At 40.3% G+C, this 20,594-nt stretch overlaps 1 protein-coding gene across 2 annotated transcripts in view; it reads left to right on the top strand.

The window, feature by feature from the left end:
* RIT2 (Ras like without CAAX 2) overlaps positions 1-20,594 on the top strand; it is a 262,487-nt gene that overhangs the window by 91,612 nt on the left and 150,281 nt on the right. For both annotated transcript variants that reach the window (XM_074952303.1, XM_074952304.1), the window contains exon 3: positions 13,896-13,969. In XM_074952303.1, coding sequence (XP_074808404.1) covers positions 13,896-13,969 — 74 coding nt within the window. The remainder of the gene's footprint in view (positions 1-13,895; positions 13,970-20,594) is intronic.

Genomic DNA, 20,594 nt, shown 5'->3' with positions numbered 1-20,594 from the left:
TTCCTTTTTGACCTAGAGCAATCTTTTAGAAAAATAAATCCAATCTCCATTTAAAAATTTCCATGTTGGGGCATCCACCACAATTTTTGGTAAGTTGCTCCAATGGTTAATTACCTTCACTGTTAAAAAATTGTGTCATGCAGGACCACTTACAGCCTCAATAGGCAAACTGGGGAGAAAGGAAATGGAAGATACACAAGAATATTCATTTGATCTATTCATCCTTTCATCCCTGTCCACTATTTCTGCAAATATGTCTTCCTTGCTATTGCCTGGTTTTGCTCTTTCACTATGATTACCCTTTGCATTTTCATTGCTGATCTCATGACTGTTGTTGGATCATCGCTTACTCTGAAGCCCTTTCTCAGAATTCAGTTTTGATTTTCTTGTACTTTTGACCCTCCCCTCACTCCTCTTTCCTAACCCTTTTCTGTTTTCAATTGTTCTGAATTGATTGTTAAACCCATTCACATTTTGAAGTTTTATATATCATTTTGATTGTAATACCACTATTCCCATTTTATATTTATCCATCCATCGATCTACCTATAGGACTATTGTTTTCTTTAGTGCCTTTAACCCTGTCTTATTGGCCTTTCGATTGCTGGTTTGTATCCTTTCCCCATAGCTCAATTGTATTTTATTTTTCCTCTTACTTTTCTTTACCGTATTTACTTTCATTTTCTAAAATATATGTTCACCCTATTCCAAAACATTTCTACTTTTTTATATTGCTATTTTTTACATATCCTATCCCATTTTCATTTTTATAGAATTCTACTTATTTTGTCATTTCAAGTTTTTGTTATTATTCATATTAACTCTTTCCTAATAACTTTAATGTAAACTTTTGGTATTTAAGGAGGAACAAGGGTTAAAACACACACTAGTAACCTCTTTTTCTGACTCCAGCTCTCAGTGCCTTCTCATAACAGCAATCCCCATGGTTTTTGATATTAAGACTTAGAGAGACTGTTGCATCTTTTTCAATTTTTCTACTCATACCTTGTAAGTACTGGTCCAAAGCCCACTGAAATCAATTGAAGGACTCCCATGGTCTTCAACGGACCATATACCAAGAAAGGTCAGTATAATTATCCCCATTTTCAGACAGGTAAACTGAGGCATAGATTGCATAAGTGCCCTGCTTAATGTCACACCGCTTGCCAGTAGCAGAGCTTGGACCACAGGCTTGGGAGGAAGAAATATAGGGTATGTCTACACTGCACACCATAGGTGCTGCCACACCCCTTGCCTTGAAGTGGTTTCCATCATACACAGGGTTTGCGGTTTGGTTCAATGGCTGTGTAGTGCAGTAAGAACATGGTATCACAGGTGTGAGACCTGGGTCCAGCAACTGTAAACCCAGGTTTAGAGTGAAAAGTGGATCTCAAGGATGGCTTGAAAACACAGAGTCCACAACCCTGGGTCTCACAGACTTGGGTTTCGTATGCATGGTAGACATACCCCTAGAGACTACTTGGAAAATTTTGAAAAATACCTAAGTCCCATTTTTAAAAGTGACTTGGGATTTAGGCTCTGAAGTGCCTAATTCACTTTTGAAAATGAGACTTGGGCTCTGAAATCACTCACATGCATTTTAAATTTTACCCTCAGTCTGTGAGATACTTCAGGAAAGGGTATGGCAGGATTTAAGAATAAGGAGCGTAATTTTGAAATGGTTCACTTATCCCTTGACAATTTATTTCCTTTTCCACAATTTGTATGCCCATTGTTTTCTTATCAGTTAATTAAGCTGTACAGCTGTGCGAGACCTACTGTATTTAGAAAGCTTAATTAGTTTTAATATGTCGGGCAATATGATTGGTTTATCTGGAGTTAATTTTAAGTTGAACATTGAGAAAAAAGAAAAAAAAAGCTGAGGAGGAATATGTGTCTCTCTTTCTCCTGCAGAATGTGATTCATAGATGTTGGGAAATCACTTCTTTTGCTGCCTGCATCATCCAGCTCAGGGCTTCTCTGAACTCCCAGATATGGGATACATGTCAAACCCTCCTAATAGGCATAACGGTTTTTCCTCCCTTAGTGGGCCCTAACAGGAAGCTACACACTTAATATTGACTCATTTATTTGTCAGAGCTGGCAACAGGAAAGAAAGCATGAGTGAAAATAGAATCAAGACAGTACATGTGTAATGGAAAGACTCTTTTTAGAATGACCCTGTCATAAATATAAAGGGAAGGGTAACAACCTTCCTGTATACAGCACTATAAAATCCCTCCTGGCCAGAGGCACCTGTAAAGGGTTAAGAAGCTCAGGTAACCTGGCTGGCACCTGACCAAAAGGACCAATAAGGGGACAAGATTCTTTCAAATCTGGTTTCAGAGTAACAGCCGTGTTAGTCTGTATTCGCAAAAAGAAAAGGAGGACTTGTGGCACCTTAGAGACTAACCAATTTATTTGAGCATGAGCTTTCGTGAGCTACAGCTCACTTCATCGGATGCACTTCATCCGATGAAGTGAGCTGTAGCTCACGAAAGCTCATGCTCAAATAAATTGGTTAGTCTCTAAGGTGCCACAAGTCTTCCTTTTCTTTTTTCAAATCTGGGCGGAGAAGGTTTTGGTCTGTCTGTTCTGTGTGCTTGCCGGACACAGATCAAGGAAGCAAGCAATCCAACTCCATTAGAATTAGTAAGTACTAGCAAGGGAATGTGTTAGCTTGTTTTTGTTTTGGCTTGTGATTTTCTCTGTGCTGAGAGGAAGGTGTATTCCTGGTTTTCTTTTTGTATCTGTGAAGTTTGGCCCAGAGGGAAATCCTCTGTGTTTTTGAATCTGATTGCCCTGTAAGATTGTCTTCCATTCTAATTTTACAGAGGTGCTTCTCTTACCTTTTTTCTTTCTAATAAAGTTCTGTTTCTTTTAGAATCTGATTGGGGTTTTTTTTTGTGTCCTAAAAAACACAAGGTTGGTCTGTGCTCATCTTGTTTATTCTCAAGCCTCCCCAGGAAAGGGGCTGTGGGGGTTCGGGGGGATATTAGGAGGGAGTAGGAACTCCAAGTGGTCCTTTCCCTGAGTTTGTATAAATCATTTGGTGGTGGCAGCATTATCTAATCGAAGGTACAAGGGAGAATTTGTGCCTTAGGGAGATTTTAACCTAAGCTGGTAGAAATAAGCTTAGGGGGTCTCTCATGCAGGTCCCCGTGTCTGTACCCTAGAGTTCAGAATGGGGAGGGAACCCTGACAGACCCCTATTATAGGGCATAATCATTTAAAAGAGAGAGAGAGAGAGAGAGAGAGAGATTTGAGGGCAACTTCAGTTTTGGCTCCATTGAAGTCAGTTAGCTTACACCTAGACTGAATTTTGCCCTTCATTGGTATTCATTACCTCCCGTTGCTGCTAGGCAATATGAAATTGTAAGTTTCCTGAGAAACGGACTGGCCATTTGTGCATGGTGTATTGTGTGCCTTGCAATGTATGCCTACTTGCAAACCGAGCCAGGTGTCAATTAAAAATTGTGAAATCTACAAGAGACAAAATCTACAGGAAGAAACAAACAGCACAGAGAGGGAGGGGGGCCTGTTTATGAATAGGACAAAAAGATTGGTCAGGGACACATTGAATCCTTCACCTAGGAGGCAAACTGACAACAGGCTTGTCTCACAAAATGAGGGTCACCGCCAGCCTGGCTGTAAAGCGCTCAAGGATTTGGGGTGAGCAATACTCTACAAGACATGACAGTATCTTGCTAATTAAGTCTAAAATGTGTTACAATTTTATCTGATATGTAGCCATTTGTTTCCAATACTTGTTACCACCAGCATCTCTGTGCTTTGTTAAATAAATGTTTACTTGTTTTCACTGTCAACATACCTCAGTGCTGTGTGTTGAGTGGTGCAGTGATCTGCAGTGGAACTGGTGAGCTGCGCTGCACCGTTTCTTTGGAAACAGCAAATCTGTGAATACTGTGAGTGCCCAGTGGAGCAGGGGCTGGATGCTGCAGGGAGATACTCAGAGGAATTGAAGGTTGGAGTGTGCCAATTGCTAACCTGTGACAGCGTGGCCTGTTAGGCTTAGAGGGGAGTGTTTGTGTTGACTGTGGCACTGGAGGCACTGAGCTATGCCAGGCACAGACAAAGCTTCCTCGTGCCAAGGGCAGGTGATAGCAAGGTGCCTCGCAAACCTGGGTAGCCCTGGGAAGCGTCATACCCCTTCTCTGGCAACGACTCCAGTGTGCCTTCCATTATGAAATCCATGGGGCCAGCCTAGAAATGTGCTGTGGTCCATATCAGGTATACACCCACCCCTTCATGACTGCTCTACCTGTTCTCGCTCTTGCAGCCCCTTTTCAAGGCTTGTGCTGTCCTTCTGCACCATGTACTAGTGTCACCCCAGCTGAACACCTGTGTAATCCTATCTCATACCCCCAGGCTCTTCTTCATCCCTCTCCCTCCTGGAGTATATTCTATTACCACCTGTTCGTTGATCCACAATTTAGAGTCTAAACGCTTTGAGGCAGGGAGTCATCTGAAATAGATTTTTCGCGAAGGACCTAACATTTGCATGGGCCTCTAAAATCTTAAATAATAGTAAAAAAATAGTAAATAATAAGGGTAGCTGACATAAGCTCCCTAATGCTAGCTGAGCAGTCTCAAATCAAGGAGCTGTGGAACAAGCCCCTGCCTGCGTTGTCACCTGGATTTAAATGCAGGATCCCCAGCATTGCAGCATAAATGTCTCCTGCCTGAGCTAAAGTGGTAATGCCACAAACTGATAGCTGTAGAAGAATGTTACTCTTTATGTGGACAAGAGGAAGCTGTGATCAATGTTTTTTTTTTCTCAGTTGCACATACAATATGTTCAGGGTGACCCCTATGTAGATGTGTACTCACTGAATATTAAGCAAATGCCCTGAAATTTCCAGAGTGGCTGCCTGGAAGCAGCTCTCTGTGGTCTGATAAAGGACCTTACTGTTTTCAGTTTTGCTGTTGTTATAGTCACTGCTATGCAGTAATAGATCTGAAGGATCATGAGCTGTCTTTAGCAGATAGTCCCAGTAAATCTCTCTCAGCTAATATACCTCTAGATGCAGGGACCCCAGATGGCTTCTTTTTGTTCACATGCTCTTTACGTGTTTCATTTGGCTTTTTTTTCCTTTTTTGTTCCATGTTTCCGAGGAGAAAAAGAGATGGAACTTTGTTTTCTAGCTTTTTGTCTCCATTGTGTGAGTCCTAATTAGAGCTGGGCAGCAAAACCTAGTGTTTCCGCTTCCCAAGGATTCCTGTGAACGTTGCCACGGGCATCCGATCCCATTCTGACTCTGAACGTTAAGGCGCAATGCCTGCAGCCTCAGAATGAAATGGTGGAATGCTGCATATATCTCAGAAACCAGCCTAGGTTTCTTTGGGACTAGAGCCAGTATAAATCAATCTATCACCCCAAACTTTGGGACGTTCCAATCTGAATCAGGAAATTTGTGTCTTAAGTCTGTTTCTAGTCCTGAGCCCTTTGTAGTAGATGTTGGGCATTTCTCCATATTGCAGGTACCTACTACATATGGGGCATTTATCATACCTAAAAGCATATCTGTTGGGAGTGTAGAGTGGGAAACTGAGTCAACACATCCACCCAATTTCAGCTTTATCAATTTTGCTTTTATTTAATACAATTTCAGACAGAATTATTGTCCAGACACCATAAGTGACATGCATTTATGCCAATAAGTAATAACAGACAAGATGGAATAGCTAAATGAGCCCAAATTACCTCATTCTGGAGCACTGTGAAGTCCTTCCTTCTTCCATGATGGTTGTCACCTCCCCTGATTTCCTGGTCAGATCCTTCTGTCCCATTCTTCAGTTTCTGATCCAGTGTTTCTCCAGTTTGGAGCCCATTTTTACACGTATTCTTACACATTTCCACATTCTCCATTACCTAATTTTCGACCAATCAGCATTCAACAGATTATCTAATGAATTTTACATAAGCCGTACATTATGCATATGCAAGCACTAATCACCTATCACCTATGATTGTCCTGAGGAATTTATAGTTTTTGTGTCATGTTGCCCTGGGTCACCCTGTTTCTAAATTCCCAGAACAAGGAAGTTTTGGTTTATCTTTACATGTTTGTATCTCTTACTTACATCTTCCAGCACGACAGGTTACTTATCTTGCCAACAATATCATTTTAAACAAATCAGCAAATTATATCAAAGAGAAATTAACAAAAATACACTCGTGCCAGGTAAAGCTTTGGCCTGTGTGTTACCTTATCTCTATTTCCTCAATATCCATAATTACAATTTATTAAAAACATACCTAACAAAGCTTTTTATCTTATCATTAGCAACCCTTCATTTTAATGTTATAGATCAGTATGTGTTTTCATAAGTATATTTCCTCCTTAATCTATTAGAAGCGGCATTTTAGAAGGTACGCTGTGGTTCTTTAATGTCAACATTTCTTATCCTCTGCAAACACTAATTTTTTAGGGGATTTTTTATTTTACTCAAAGTCCAAAACCTTTCTACTTTTGTATAGCTAAATGTTATCAATATTTTTCCTGTTACAAAATTTTAAGTGTTCTGGGTTTAGGTCTTGGTTTTTAGTTAGTTTTAATGATACCCCAACAATATTCATTCAAACACCCTCAGAAACCTAAACAGTTTTGATTATTTATTTGTATTGTTGTAACACCCAGGAGTTTTAATCATGGACCAGGGCCCCATGTGCTAGGTGCTATATAAAAACAGAATGTAGTACTCCGTTTGGATTTCTGGCAGTCTTGAGCTAACATTCTTGACCTCAGTCATCTGAAAAAGAAGCTTTTACATTGGATTGCATGTCCAACACTATATTTTATCTCCCTCTCACTGTCTATCTATCCCCTATTCACGACCATGGTGCCTTCAAACATTTCCCATCCCACACAGTTTGCTGTGGATTCATTTTTCATTTGGGTCACTTTCAGAATTTCTGGTGCCTTTGCTAGTTTCTAATTTGCTTAGTAATATATTGCCTGATAGCAAGTACAGAATGGGAGAAGATGGCCCCCAAATCAAAATACTTCTATTGGGTCCTCTTGCTCAACCCCATGACCATTAACGATGTTTATTTTTATGACTACAGAAAATCAACACCCGAGCAGAAGCTAAGTAGCACCCATCTCGGCTGACTTTCAGCAAAGAAAGAAACAAAGTAAAACACCTAGAAGCAGGTGTTGAGGGAGAAAGATAGTTTTGTGTGTACCTACAGACAACACTGAGATAGAAAGCGTGCCAGGCAATATATCCTAGAACTTGGAAGGCACTGAATTGTATTTGGGGCCACTGAGCAAATTAATGAGTAAGTTACCTATCAACAAATCAATCAGGCTCCTTCAGCAGCTGTGTGTTATCAGTCTTGCTCTGCAGTACAGAGAGCTGAGCCATTAGGCAGCCCAACAAGAGGGAGAAGCTTAATTTGAGAGCAGATGCTTAAGAAGGATACATAATGACTTTAAAGGGGGAACATTGTGGTTAGCTGAGAAACAAAACAGAGTGACCTGTTAGGAGAAAAGAAGCTTTTAGCTTTTATTACTGACTAAGACTGACCATGGAACTCAGCTAGGGGAGTAGACTTCATGGCAGTTGGAACATCAATGAAGTTAAACAAAGGAATTGAAAACTGAGATAGTAGTAGTTTGGGAATCAACTAGTTGTCCAGTGGATAGAATGCTGAGTCTCAGTAGATCCAGGTGCAATTCCCTTCTCCACCACAGACTTCCTGTGTGACGTTGAGCAAATCCATTTACAATATGCCCTTATGACTAGCCAAAAACACGTGCAACTATGCTTTATTTTCCCCAACACCATTCTAGTCTTCCCAATGCCTGCACTGCATTCTGTTTATCAGACTAAGACTGGAAGTATAGTATTGACTGCATTGAACGCAACACTACTTTTCAATTTGTGTTTTATTGAAAAGCCAAGCTACACCAGAGATCTGTCTGATTATGGCAAAGATAGATTCAGCGTGTGAGGTCTGGGGTACCAGAAGGTTGTGGTGATCTCGTGTCTATTCCACAAGCAATCAGCAACCAGAATATATTAAACCAGGTGTTTAATATATTCTCTAATGATCCGTGAAAGGGAGTCAACAGTGAAGTGGCTGAATTTCAGATGACACAAAATTATTAAGGGTAAAGACTCAGTAGAAGAATCTAACAAAGCTAGGTGAATGGGGAGAGGTAATTCAATGCTGATAAATTTAAAATAACAAACAATGGAAGGAATAATCTGAACTACTCATACACACCGGGATGATATATATACTAATATGTGTTACTAGACAGTATTGGAGACTGGATACTTCAATAGATGGACTATTGGATGGATCAGCATGGTCATTCCTATTTTCCTGTGTTGCTACCCTATTGTTAAAGGATATTCCTGTCTACACAAGTTCTTAACAACAACAACAACAAAAAAACCAAACAAACAAGGCAAAGGCAGTGAAAGTGGGCAATTCTACTCTAACCAAGCTCAGTTTATCACTGAGCACACATCTTTGTGTGCTTACATATCTGTGTGAGTATGATTATATACAAGGTATCTGTAGAACTTTACAAGCCCTGAAGAATTTGCTGACTGATTTCTACGGATATACATACCTTATCTCATCATAAGTTGATTTACATCCATTGACTGTTATGGGGTGTTGGAGCCTCATGCCAGATGTCTTTCTTACTTGAATAGTCCTTACTCTTACTGGAGGTCTTACTGGAGACAATGTGACTACTCATGACAGGATGGGGTTTAGAATCGGGCCCTATGTGTGTAAGAATCCAGGAACCAAGATGAGAGTGTAGGAGGTAATATATGCACATCAAGAGCGGGTCACCTGTTCTCCTTTTGGCACACAATGAGAGCAAAAAGATGCAGACCCGCAGAGTCTGACTGACTGAGCTGAACATCCTTCTGCTCATTTGGCACCCAACTAGCAAAATAAAACACATTTTGGCTTGGGTATACAAGGGAGTAACTGATTGTTTGTAAGTGTTTGTGATTGATAGTGTGGAAGATAGAGAGGAAAGGGGGAAATATGATGGCAGCATTAGCTACTGCAGGAACAAGGCAGGTCACCTAGATTTCAGGAAATAGAACATGACTTTATGATGGCAATGAAAAGTCCATTCCAAATTTCCTTTAGGTTGTAGCCCATCCAAGTCAATTTGCCATAAAGAGGTTGCCTGCTTGCAGCAGAAGAAGCTGTCTGTTAAAAAAAATTATGAACCCAGATTAGCTGTTGCTAAGATAATAATTCATGGCAGTTCCAATCTGAAGTAATTAATGTGCTCCTATCTCCAGAACTATGTCCCTATAGTCAGAATGGTTAAAAAAAAGGAGGGGGGAGAGATAAAGGGAAAGATTCTGTAAATCTTGCAGGAAAACAGAAATCACAAAAAGTATTGCTAAACTAGTACAGAATGTGTGAAGAATACAAAGGACAACTGTGGTGTCAAGACAGCAAAGTATGTTAAACTCGCTTCAAAAAGTGTTTCCTCTTTTCTGAAATGAGAGAACAATCGAAGGAAGAATAAGTTAATAATAAAATAATTAATAATAGTCATTCTAATAGGGAGAGTTGGAATGTTTTCCCCCCCATGGAAAATTTTGAATGTTCATCAAAAATCTTGAAACCTCCCCTCCCCCACTCAGAAAAAAATTCAGCTTAAAATTTTCGGTGGTGTGGCTTTTGGTTTTCCAATGAAAAAATCATCCCCTATCCCCAAGGAATGTGGATACTTTCTGTGACAACTTTTGTTTAGTTGAAAACCCAGGTTTTTGTCCAAAAAGAGTACAGAAAATTTTCAACTAGCCGTAACAATATTTCTACTCTTATTTAGATTGTGATATATATATAGGTTTAGATATCGCTACCACTAATTGGCTCATTACACCTACAAACTTTGTATGCAGACAGTCTATGTTTAAATTACTGTGAGCCATGTCCTCCGACTCTGGCCCAGTTCACACTGTCATATCTTTCAGAGTAACAGCCGTGTCATCCGATGAAGTGAGCTGTAGCTCACGAAAGCTCATGCTCAAATAAATTGGTTAGTCTCTAAGGTGCTACAAGTACTCCTTTTCTTTTTGTCATATGTTTGTTTCACCCATCTACTGCTTTTTGTCTTAAAGTAAATCAGATCCATGCACAGAGATTCATTGAAGCCAAACACTTGGACACAGTTGAGAGCAGATCAAACCGCTGCTCAGTGCACAGTGTAGTTCACAAAAATACAATGAAAATGTTAGGATTTATAAATAATTATTAAATAATACAGAAAGCTATGGAATGCCATTGGCTCACTGTGTGATTTCAGGCAAGTAATGGAACTTCTTGTGCCTTCGTTTTCTCAGTGGATGATTGTGATCAGAAAAAAGAAAAGGAGTACTTGTGGCACCTTAGAGACTGTCATAAATATAAAGGGAAGGGTAAACCCCTTTAAAATCCCTCCTGGCCAGAGGGAAACTCCTCTCACCTGTAAAGGGTTAAGAAGCTAAAGGTAACCTCGCTGGCACCTGACCAAAATGACCAATGAGGAGACAAGATACTTTCAAAAGCTGGGAGGAGGGAGAGAAACAAAGGGTCTGTGTATCTGTCTATATTCTGTCTTTGCCCGGGATAGACCAGGAATGGAGTCTTAGAACTTTTAGTAAGTAATCTAGCTAGGTACGTGTTAGATTATGATTTCTTTAAATGGCTGAGAAAAGAATTGTGCTGAATAGAATGACTATTTCTGTCTGTGTGTCTTTTTTGTAACTTAGGGGGGACCTGCCTAGAGGGATTCTCTATGTTTTGAATCTAATTACCCTGTAAGGTATCTACCATCCTGATTTTACAGGGGGGATTTCTTTATTTCTATTTACTTCTATTTCTATTAAAAGTCTTCTTGTAAGAAAACTGAATGCTTTTTTCATTGTTCTCAGATCCAAGGGTTTGGGTCTGTGGTCACCTAGGCAAATTGGTGAGGCTTTTTATCCAACATTTCCCAGGAATGTGGGGGTGCAAGTGTTGGGAGGATTGTTCATTGCCCTTAAGATACAAGGGTCTGGGTCTGTAGTCACCTAGGCAAATTGGTGAGGCTTTTTTACCAAACCTTGTCCAGGAAGTGGGGTGCAAGGTTTTGGGAAGTATTTTGGGGGGAAAGACGTGTCCAAACAGCTCTTCCCCAGTAACCAGTATTTGTTTGGTTGTGGTAGCGGCCAATCCAAGGACAAAGGGTGGAATATTTTGTACCTTGGGGAAGTTTTGTCCTAAGCTGGTAAAGATAAGCTTAGGAGGTTTTTCATGCAGGTCCCCACATCTGTACCCTAGAGTTCAGAGTGGGGGAGGAACCTTGACAGAGACTAACCAATTTATTTGAGCATAAGCTTTCGTGAGCTACAACTCACTTCAGAATGCTCACTCATCTTTGCAAAGTACATTGAGACCTATGGATTAAAAGCACTGAATAAATGTGAATAATGCATTGGTTTTCATGTTCAGTGTGCCCTTCTTGAGGCACAAGGGCCGTGAGCATAGTGTCTGATTGTATTGCTCCAGATTTACACAGGAGGAACCCTGTTGATTACAGTGGAATTACACTGGAATCCAATTGGAGTAACACAGTAGAGTATCAGCACTTTATTTATTTATTTACGTTGGAAGCTGAGATTCTCCTTCATGGAAGCTTATGAGTGGGTTTGTTAGCAAGAGGCTCTCACCAGCTCATCTCTGTTAGCAAGTGTTTTGGGCTCTTGCCTGATTTCTGCCTACATTTTGTTTTCAGTTACAACAGTGCCCATCTGAGGTAATTGCACTGAAGTCAGGAGACTTTGAATTTACACTGGTCCAAGTGAGAGCAGAAATTGGACCGCAACATGTAGGCTGGAGAGAGTGAAGCAACAGAGCCAGGAATGGAGTTGTGAGGATGACACACATTACATAGATACAGATACAGTGTATTTTAAATAATTATTTTTAAATTGAGGAAATAAATCATTTTGCATTAATTTTTGCTTGAAAGATAGCAGTGGCACTGCATGCAACCTTCTCCTTCACACCTGGATAGGGTAGTTAAAATTTTGTGCAATTTCATGCACAGTGTATTATCTAGCCTACGAATTGAGGAACAACACCCAATGGAAAGATATCCATTGATGCATTGCACATTGGATTGGATGATGAGGCCCCGATAAGGCATGGTGCTTAATCACATACTCAACTTCAAGCATATGAGTAATTCTGTTGCCAATGGGAATACTCATTTGCTTAAAGTCAGGCATGTGTGTCAATAGTTTGCTGAATAGGGGCCTGAAAGAAGACATAATAGTGTGAGATCATGTTGTTAAAGGCTGTGAGAATGCCTCCACAGCAAAACCTGTGCTCAGGCTAGCCTACCTGAGTCAGCTTGAACTCAGCTAGCACAGGTACCAATAACAGTGAAGACAGTGCAGTGTGGGTTTCAGCATAAGTCAGGAAGGGACCCTGGGTGCACATTTTACTCACTAGCCCACTCTGGAATTTGTGCTGTGCTGTTCACTACTGTTTGTTAACCACAGTAGTTGGACTGAAGATAGCTCAGGTAGGCTAGTCTGAGCACAGCTTCTGCTGCGTAGACATACCCTAAATGGTAATGAGTGCACAGAAGGGGCAGAGTTAAGGTTGTGAAAGTAACATTTATTTTGGCCATTCTTCATTTGTGCATGCTTTATTGTACAGCCCTACTGTTCTTTTAATGTTTTTTGTATAAGCTAATATGATATTGTGTGTAACTGAGGAGTTCAGCATCGCTAAGAAATGAGTTTAAATGCACTATTTATATTTCCTGCTACCCACAATGTAATGCCATTAAGGAAACAGTCCTGAAAATTCTCTGTCCCTGGGACTCTCATCAATTTAAACGGGAGTTCTGATTGTAGAGGGCTTGCACCCTCAAGCCATAGGACACTGCTGACCATATGCTCGTGCTGATTAATGACACTTCTCAGGTGCATTGGAAGCACTTGTCTTCACCTCATGCCTCGCTGCACAGCCAAGGTACACCATCAATCAGCATAACCACACAGTCTGCCATTCGTTATCGTTTAATTAAACAGCACAGATAATTTCTGCAATTATTTCCAATATAAATATTGTCCAATGCCTCGGCTCTCTTTAGCCTTATCAGGGGAATATAAACAATGAGAGAGGAATGAAATATACATTTGAGCAAAACAACAAACACAGATATTAGTTAGCCCTTTAAAAATATCTTTAGCTTGACAAACCAAGGGTGAATAGAATGGTCCACCAAGCACAGTGGTTCAGGGTGAGAATACTGAAATGATTTATTAAAAAATAAATCCATTTACTTACCTCACAGGGATGTTGTGAGGCGTGATTAATTAATGTCTACCGAGGGGCTGATACAAAATTCAGTGAAGCCAATAAATGTCTTTCCCACTAATTCCAATGGACTTTTGTTCAGGGCTTTGAGGTATCTGGATGAAAGCCTCTATGGAAGTGCATAGTACTATTCCTATTAGGCGAAATTCACACTTGGGCAGAGAGCCAGAAGAAGACCTTGGCATCAGTGGGGATTAAGTGGTACATTGGCTTTGTGCAAGCTTTCTGCATGGAGTGAATTTCACTCATTCGGTGTACTGGGAAATCGTAATAAAAACGGATGGCTCGTTTCTCCTTTCCAAAGCTCCTTATAAGCTCTAACTTTGGACTTATGGTGGGATTTTTAAAAGGACTCGGCATTGGCTTAGCTCTGCTGCCATTGAAATCAATGGTAAAACACCTGCTGCCTTCAGTGGGAGGGGACAGGAGTCTGCACTGACACCTTTTGAAAATCCCACTCTAAGGCTGCAAATTTGTTTCCTTTTCTATTTGCTGAGCACCCCTACTGCCTTGTGTTTTTCAGAGGATGCTTATAAAACTCAAGTGCGAATAGATGACGAACCAGCTTACTTGGACATTCTAGATACTGCTGGACAGGTGAGTAGTTTCTTAATGTATACTTCTGTGACAGAGATAAAAGCAAAGACCTTGACCTCCAATATATGGGTCACAAGGATGGAGACAAGCTTCACTATTCAGGCACGAAAGGAACAGTGTTGGCACAACATGTGTGAATTAGAACAAAAGAGATCAAAGGGAGCATCAGAAATATAATGTGACTCAGTTACCTGACCAGTAGAAATAGGCAACATTAGAGCAAATGATTAGTACAATAAAGGTTTTTCACATACACACATGGAGAACGCGTTGTAATAAAGACATGCATAAATGTTGCTGCACATTTGATCTTAATGTTTCTGATGTCTCTAAGCAAAAATACCAGTCATTTGGTTCTCTCCCCTAAAATTCTCCTGTTCCTAGTAAGCAAAACTCTGTCATGTTTTTTAGCTAGGACAAGGCAGTAGGAAAATCTGAAAGTGCCATTTTTTTATGATTTCTTATGTATAAATTTATTGATTTTGATATAATTGCTGTAGAGATATAAGGCAAACATAACAATTAAAAGAGGGATTTTTCTAAAGTACTCAGTGTCCCCCTAACACTAGTCTCAGTGAAGTGGCTGGACCAACACTGAGTACTTCTGAAGTTCCCACCCTAAATGCCAAGCTTCACCAGCCACTGTGATTTCCAAGAGATGAGGTACAAAATCCTCAAAAGATGGCCCAGCAGCCCACATTTCTCCATGTATCTCACAACTTTCTGACTTGTAGTGATTCAGGGAGCATGGTCTGGTAGATGGAGCATTGTACTAAGAATCAGGACACAAATGTTCTTCTGTTGCACTGTAGCGTATGGAGAAGCCACAGCTCCGTTTCCCTGTCCATTTAAAAAAAAAGAGTATAAAACATACACAGATTTGTGGAACCTCTTAAAAGTGTTTAGAGCTATCACTGAGTCAGAGGGCCAGATTCTCAGCTCGTATGAATCAGTGCAGCTCCGTTGACTTCATTGACTATCCTGACTTATACCAGCTGAAGATTTGATCCAAAATTTTAGCTTTGTTTTAACACATTATATGTGGTTGAGTTAGTACGTATTTTAAGAGAGCATAACTCAATGTCCACCATATCTACCGAGCTACAGTGACTGAAGCAGGCTGTTGCATCAGAATTATTATTTTAAAAGAGGTTAAAAGGAGGACATTTCTCTTTTTTTAATATTCTCTATAATAATTTATGATAGTTGTATGGGGCTTCACTCGGGGCCAGCAGGTCTAGTGGCCAAGCCATGGCTCAGCGGTCTCTCAGAGTCTTGGAATGGCTTTGCCAGGCAATCTGAAGCCTAGCGGGAGAGTTACAGTTCTTCCTGGGTTCTCCTGACTCGGGGGAGGGGAAGGGGGCAGGGGAGAAGGGTACAGGAACCCAGTCCCTCCCTTTCCACCAGGTCCCAGCCAGTGCCCAAGGGGGAAGATGTGAAGAGAGTCTTAGTCTCCTCTAGCAGGTGCAAGAGACCAGTCTCCCCCTGGACTCCTTCCTACCTCCCCTGTTCTCTCTTTAGTTTGGAGTGTGGTCCCAGCACTCAGCTTCCTTCTCAAATTGTTGCTCAAACAGTCCCAATGATTCAGACAGTCAGTTGGGGTTTCCTTGCTTACTTTTCAGTGTCCAATTTTCTCCCTTGTCAGGGAAAAGCAAGGGAGTAAAAGGAGTCAGGATCTTGGCCTACCAGTCCGGTCTTAACCACAGTCTGGACCCCTGGACTGTTAGGGTGACCACACAGCAAGTATGAAAAATCAGGATGGGGGTGGTGGGGTAATAGACACCTATATAATAAAAAAAAAACAAATAAAAGTACTGTCCCTATCAAATCAGGACATCTAGTCACCCTATCCCCTGTGGACCCCTCGGTGCCAGAAGCTGCAACCTGGCTGCGGACGTCTCTCCTTCACTCTCCTCCCTGCTTGACTTTTGGAGTCCCCTTTTAAGCAGGTCCTCCATTTGGGACATTATCTGCAGCTGCTGAGGGACAGGGTCTTTTTGGCCCAATACTGCTCCACGAGTCCCTTAGCTGTGGCCTAGTCAACACTATAAAATTAGGCTGGTTTAATTGTTTTGGTCAGGGATATGACAAATCCACTACCCTGAGCAGCGTCGTTAAGCCAGCCTAAGTCCTTGTATAGATAGCAGTAGGTCGATGGAAGAATTCTTCCATTGACTTAGCTACTACCTCTTGGGGAGGTAGATTATCTATGCCAGTGGGAGAACCCTTCCCATCAGCATAGGTAAAGTCTATGCTGAAGTGCTACAGTGGCACAGCTGTGCCACTGTAGCGTTTTAAGTGTAGACAAGCCCTTAATATGGGGTATGTAAGCCCCATCCAAATAGTATAATAATCATCTCACAGTCTTGTACAACTGAGGCCTAAAAGATAGCTTCAGCTGTTAAAGAAAGTCACTTACAGTTTAGTTTAGGATAACCACTTTAATTGGATGGAAGGAAGGGAAAACCATATGAAAAATAAGAAACAGCACTTTAGTTTAAGGTTACAGAGTAGCAGCCGTGTTTAGTCTGTATTCGCAAAAAGAAAAGGAGGACTTGTGGCACCTTAGAGACTAACAAATTTATTTTAAGGTATCTTTCGGGAAAACCCCATTTCCCTTAGCATATCATGTATGTTTCTCTCAAATGTACATTTCTACTGCCCTCAGGTATACAGTGGAATTATCATAAGCTTCAATGTAATGTTTACAATGGTAGTTATCAGGTTTAATACATTTCAATAATCTTAAAAAAAGGACGGGTGGTCACCTTCCTTAGCTACTTTTTTATTGTGTTAGTTTAAAACGTTTTATCATTTAAAGTTTGAACACCATAAGACTCCATGAGCCTTTTGAAGTTATGTAACTTGCCTACCATGAATTCCAGGTTTAAGAGTTTGATATAAGGGTGTCATAAATATAGAGGGAAGGATAACAACCTTTATGTATGCAGTAACATAAAATCCCTCCTGGCCAGAGGTACAGAATCACTTACCTGTAAGAGGTTAATCAACCTTGTTGGAACCTGACCAGAAGGACCAATGGAGAAAGAAGATACTTTCAAATCTGGGGGGGCAGGGAAGGTTTTGTTTGGGCTCTCTTTGTTTGTTCCCTCTTGGGACAGAGAGAGAGACCAAGCAGGTAAACCAGCTCCTAAAAAAGATCCTTAAACGATATTTCTAAATTTACAGAAATTGTAAGTAATAGCAAGGAAATGTGTTAGATTATCTTATGTTTTTAGCTTGTGAATTTCCCCTATGCTAAGAGGGAGGTTTATTCCTGTTTTTGTAACTTTGAAGTTGAGCCTAGAGGGGAATCCTCTGTGTTTTAAATCTTTTTATTACCCTGTAAAATTACCTTCCATCCAGATTTTACAGAGGTGCTTCTTTTACTTTTTTCTTTATAATAAAGTTCTTCTTTTAAGAACCTGATTGATTTTCAGTGCCCTAAAAATAAAGGGTCTGGTCCGTACTTTTATTAAAGGCAATTGGTTGGTATATTATTCTCAAGCCTCCCCAGGAAAGGGGGTGAAGGGGCTTGGGGGAATATTTTGGGGAAACAGGGACTCCAAGTGGCCCTTTTCCTGAATCTTTGGCTAAATCACTCGGTGGTGGGAGCAATACCATCCAAGGACAAGGAAAGGATTTGTGCCTTGGGGAAGTTTTAACCTAAGCTGGTAGAAATAAGCTTAGGGGGTCTTTCATGCGGGTCCCCATGTCTGTACCCCAGAGTTCAGAGTGGGGAGAGAACCCTGACAAAGGGCAAGCAACTCCATATGCTGTATAGAATTAAATGAAATGCATAGAGAATATTTCCATTAAACTGCTCCTTTGTTAAAATATACCCCTCACAAAGGGCCAGTGTGCTAGTGTAAAATTGGAGTAACTTCACTGAAGAGTTGTTTCCAGACATGCATTAGTGTAAAAGAGAGCAGAATTCGTCCCAATAAAATCTGGTGAATTATTTTTATAGAAGATAATGTCATCACAAAGGTAGATGTAGCAAATGTGAGCTTCCTAAAATCCCATCTAAAATATCTTTAATCTTTTGCCTGTTTAGTATATACATAAATTGTAACTTTGCACTTCTGACCGAATGCTGTGATTCGTTCCCATTTAATATCTTTATGCTAGAATTGGGCCCAGACTGAAAAGTTTATATCTGGTATATATCTGAATTTGTATCAAAATCTGGGGTGTTCAGATAAGGGACTGTGGGGAGGGGAGTTTGGGGCCATTGTAAACATAGATGCCATTTGAGAAATATATTTCTGATTCTGAACCTCAGCAACTAGTTTAAAAGAAAAACAGGTGACCAAGCCATCAAGCTAAGGTGATTTTGAATCCAGTCAATTGCTTTTTTCTTCTCCTTAAATGGAGACCATCAAACCTGAGCAAGCTCTCATCACAAAAAAAGAGTCCAAATGTTCTGTGAATCCTAAATTCCTGCCTCTCTGCACCACTGGTCCTTCTCTGCTGTCACTCTTCCCTGCTGCTGGCAGGAGCTATGCTGGATCCATGCTTCTTGTGTCATCTCCTACCACAGGTGTGTCTATGCTTTCTTCTCTGCCCTTACTTGGTGTGACATGTTGAATGTTGTGTTGTACTACGGTATGTGAATATCTCCTTCTTCTGTTAATCAGTGCATTGAAGTTGCCCAGCTCCTATTCTGTTTGCATTAGAGCTGGTTGGAAAGCAAAATTTCCATCCCATGAGAAACTGTATTAGTTCTATCTTTCATTTCATCCCAAACTGGGACAAAAAGTTAAAATATGGGAAAATTTCCCAGAACAAAAAGTTCAGAATATTTTAATTTGGAAATGAGAAAACAAAAAAAAAAAGACTACTTTTTTGATTGAGTTGAAATGTCTATTCAACGTGAACAGCGTCATTTTGAACTGACATTTCAGCTTAAAATGATGTAAGAATGAAACTGGAAGTCAAAATGTCAGTTTGAAACAAAATGTAAAACATAAAAACATTTTAAAATGAAACCTTTTGCTTCGTTTCAAAATGTTGATTCTGAAAATCAAAATGTTTTCTCGAAATCATTGTTTTCCTGTGGAAAACTTTGATTTTGATGGAACCACGTTTTCAGGAGAAAAATCTTTTCATTGGATGCTTTCCTAACATCTCTAGTTTGCAGACTGTGGTTGCTTTGGAGGCTCATTCTGGTGTCTTTGGAGTTAATAGCAAAACCCCATTTGACTAAGGGAAGCAGGATGGAGCCCTTACTAGGAAGGAGGCTTGAGTTGAGTTTTTAGCCTCTTTCCTTTATTAACTATGTCCCTTGAAACTCACCCCTATGCTGCTCTCTGTCTGTTGGTTGTTCTGGGATTATACTGGTGTAAGTGAGAGAAGACTCAGGCTTTTAGTCCTTTATTTCTGCCTCAGATCTGCCAACTGATTATCAGTGACTGGCACCCTCCACCCCCTCCGCCCCAGCTGTCCCAGCCCTACACAAAGAGCTGTCACACAGAGCCTTGGAAACATTTCTCACTTTCAGCCATTTTTCATTCTAAGCTCAAAATGTGTGCTGTCTGCAGCCCTGTTTAAATTCCTCCCTCATGAACAGACACAGCAGTTATCTCCTTTGTTATGTTCTTCCACTGTTTGCTGACACAAGGCTTTTATTCCTCAGCTCATGATCCCAAGCTCCTTATTGAGTCCCCATAAAGGGCTTTAAAAAAAAAAAGCACCACCCAGAACCCTACTTGCAGAAGGAGAACCCTAGAAGACCCTAGACAGGCAGGCAAACTTGTTTGCACACAGAGAAGGCACTTGCACAGAAAATGGGTAAATGCACCTGACAATCAGAACTTACATATGAACAATTATTGGACCAACTTTGCATGTCCAAATGGTGTATTTTTAAATGCAGTTGATGCAGAAGCATATTTTCCAGATTGAAAAACCTGCCTTAAAGTGCTAAGGGATATCATTTAAAGGAGAATTTCCTTTGTCTAGAGCAGTCTGTGTTTTAATTCATTTTGAGACAGGCACTTCCAACCTGACAACAACAGTACACTCTGTACTGAAATCTGTCTCCCAAATTGCTAGCAAATCACAAGATATGTTTATCCTGCCAGCCTCCAAGACTACGATTTTTACCCCCTGCTTCAAGCTTTGAAGAGGGAACCATATGAACCCAACAGCCCTTCAGATAAACACACTTTTCCAGACTAAACATCATAGCCTGATGACTCACCCAGATTGTTCTCTGTGATCCTTCTAGTAATTTCAAAACATGCTGCTCCATAATCCTGAATCAGTGCTAGTTGCATTTCAAATCGGACTACTGAAGCTTGTCTAAAGGAAATTTAAAATGGAGCTTTGGCAGTAATTATATTTTAATGGGCCTTTAGAACTTATTCTTTTGTGGAAAAAATAACTTTAATGCATATTCTCTTATATACTGTAATGTGTAAATGAAATATTCTCATTTTATTTTTAAGGCACTGTATTAGTGAGCTAAACTGTGAACATTATTAACTCAATGTGCTAAGTGAATAGCATGAATTTAATTTTCTTTTTATATTTATTTGTTAGGCAAGCTGATGCCGGCATTCAGAAAAAAAAAATCAAACCATGATCCTGAATGCTTTTTTGAATTCCTTATCACGGCAAA

This window comes from Natator depressus, chromosome 5, assembly GCF_965152275.1.
Source record: "Natator depressus isolate rNatDep1 chromosome 5, rNatDep2.hap1, whole genome shotgun sequence".
Lineage (NCBI taxonomy): Eukaryota > Metazoa > Chordata > Testudines > Cheloniidae > Natator > Natator depressus.
Note: the sequence above shows the minus strand (reverse complement) of the source record. Positions and strands in the feature narration are given on the sequence as shown.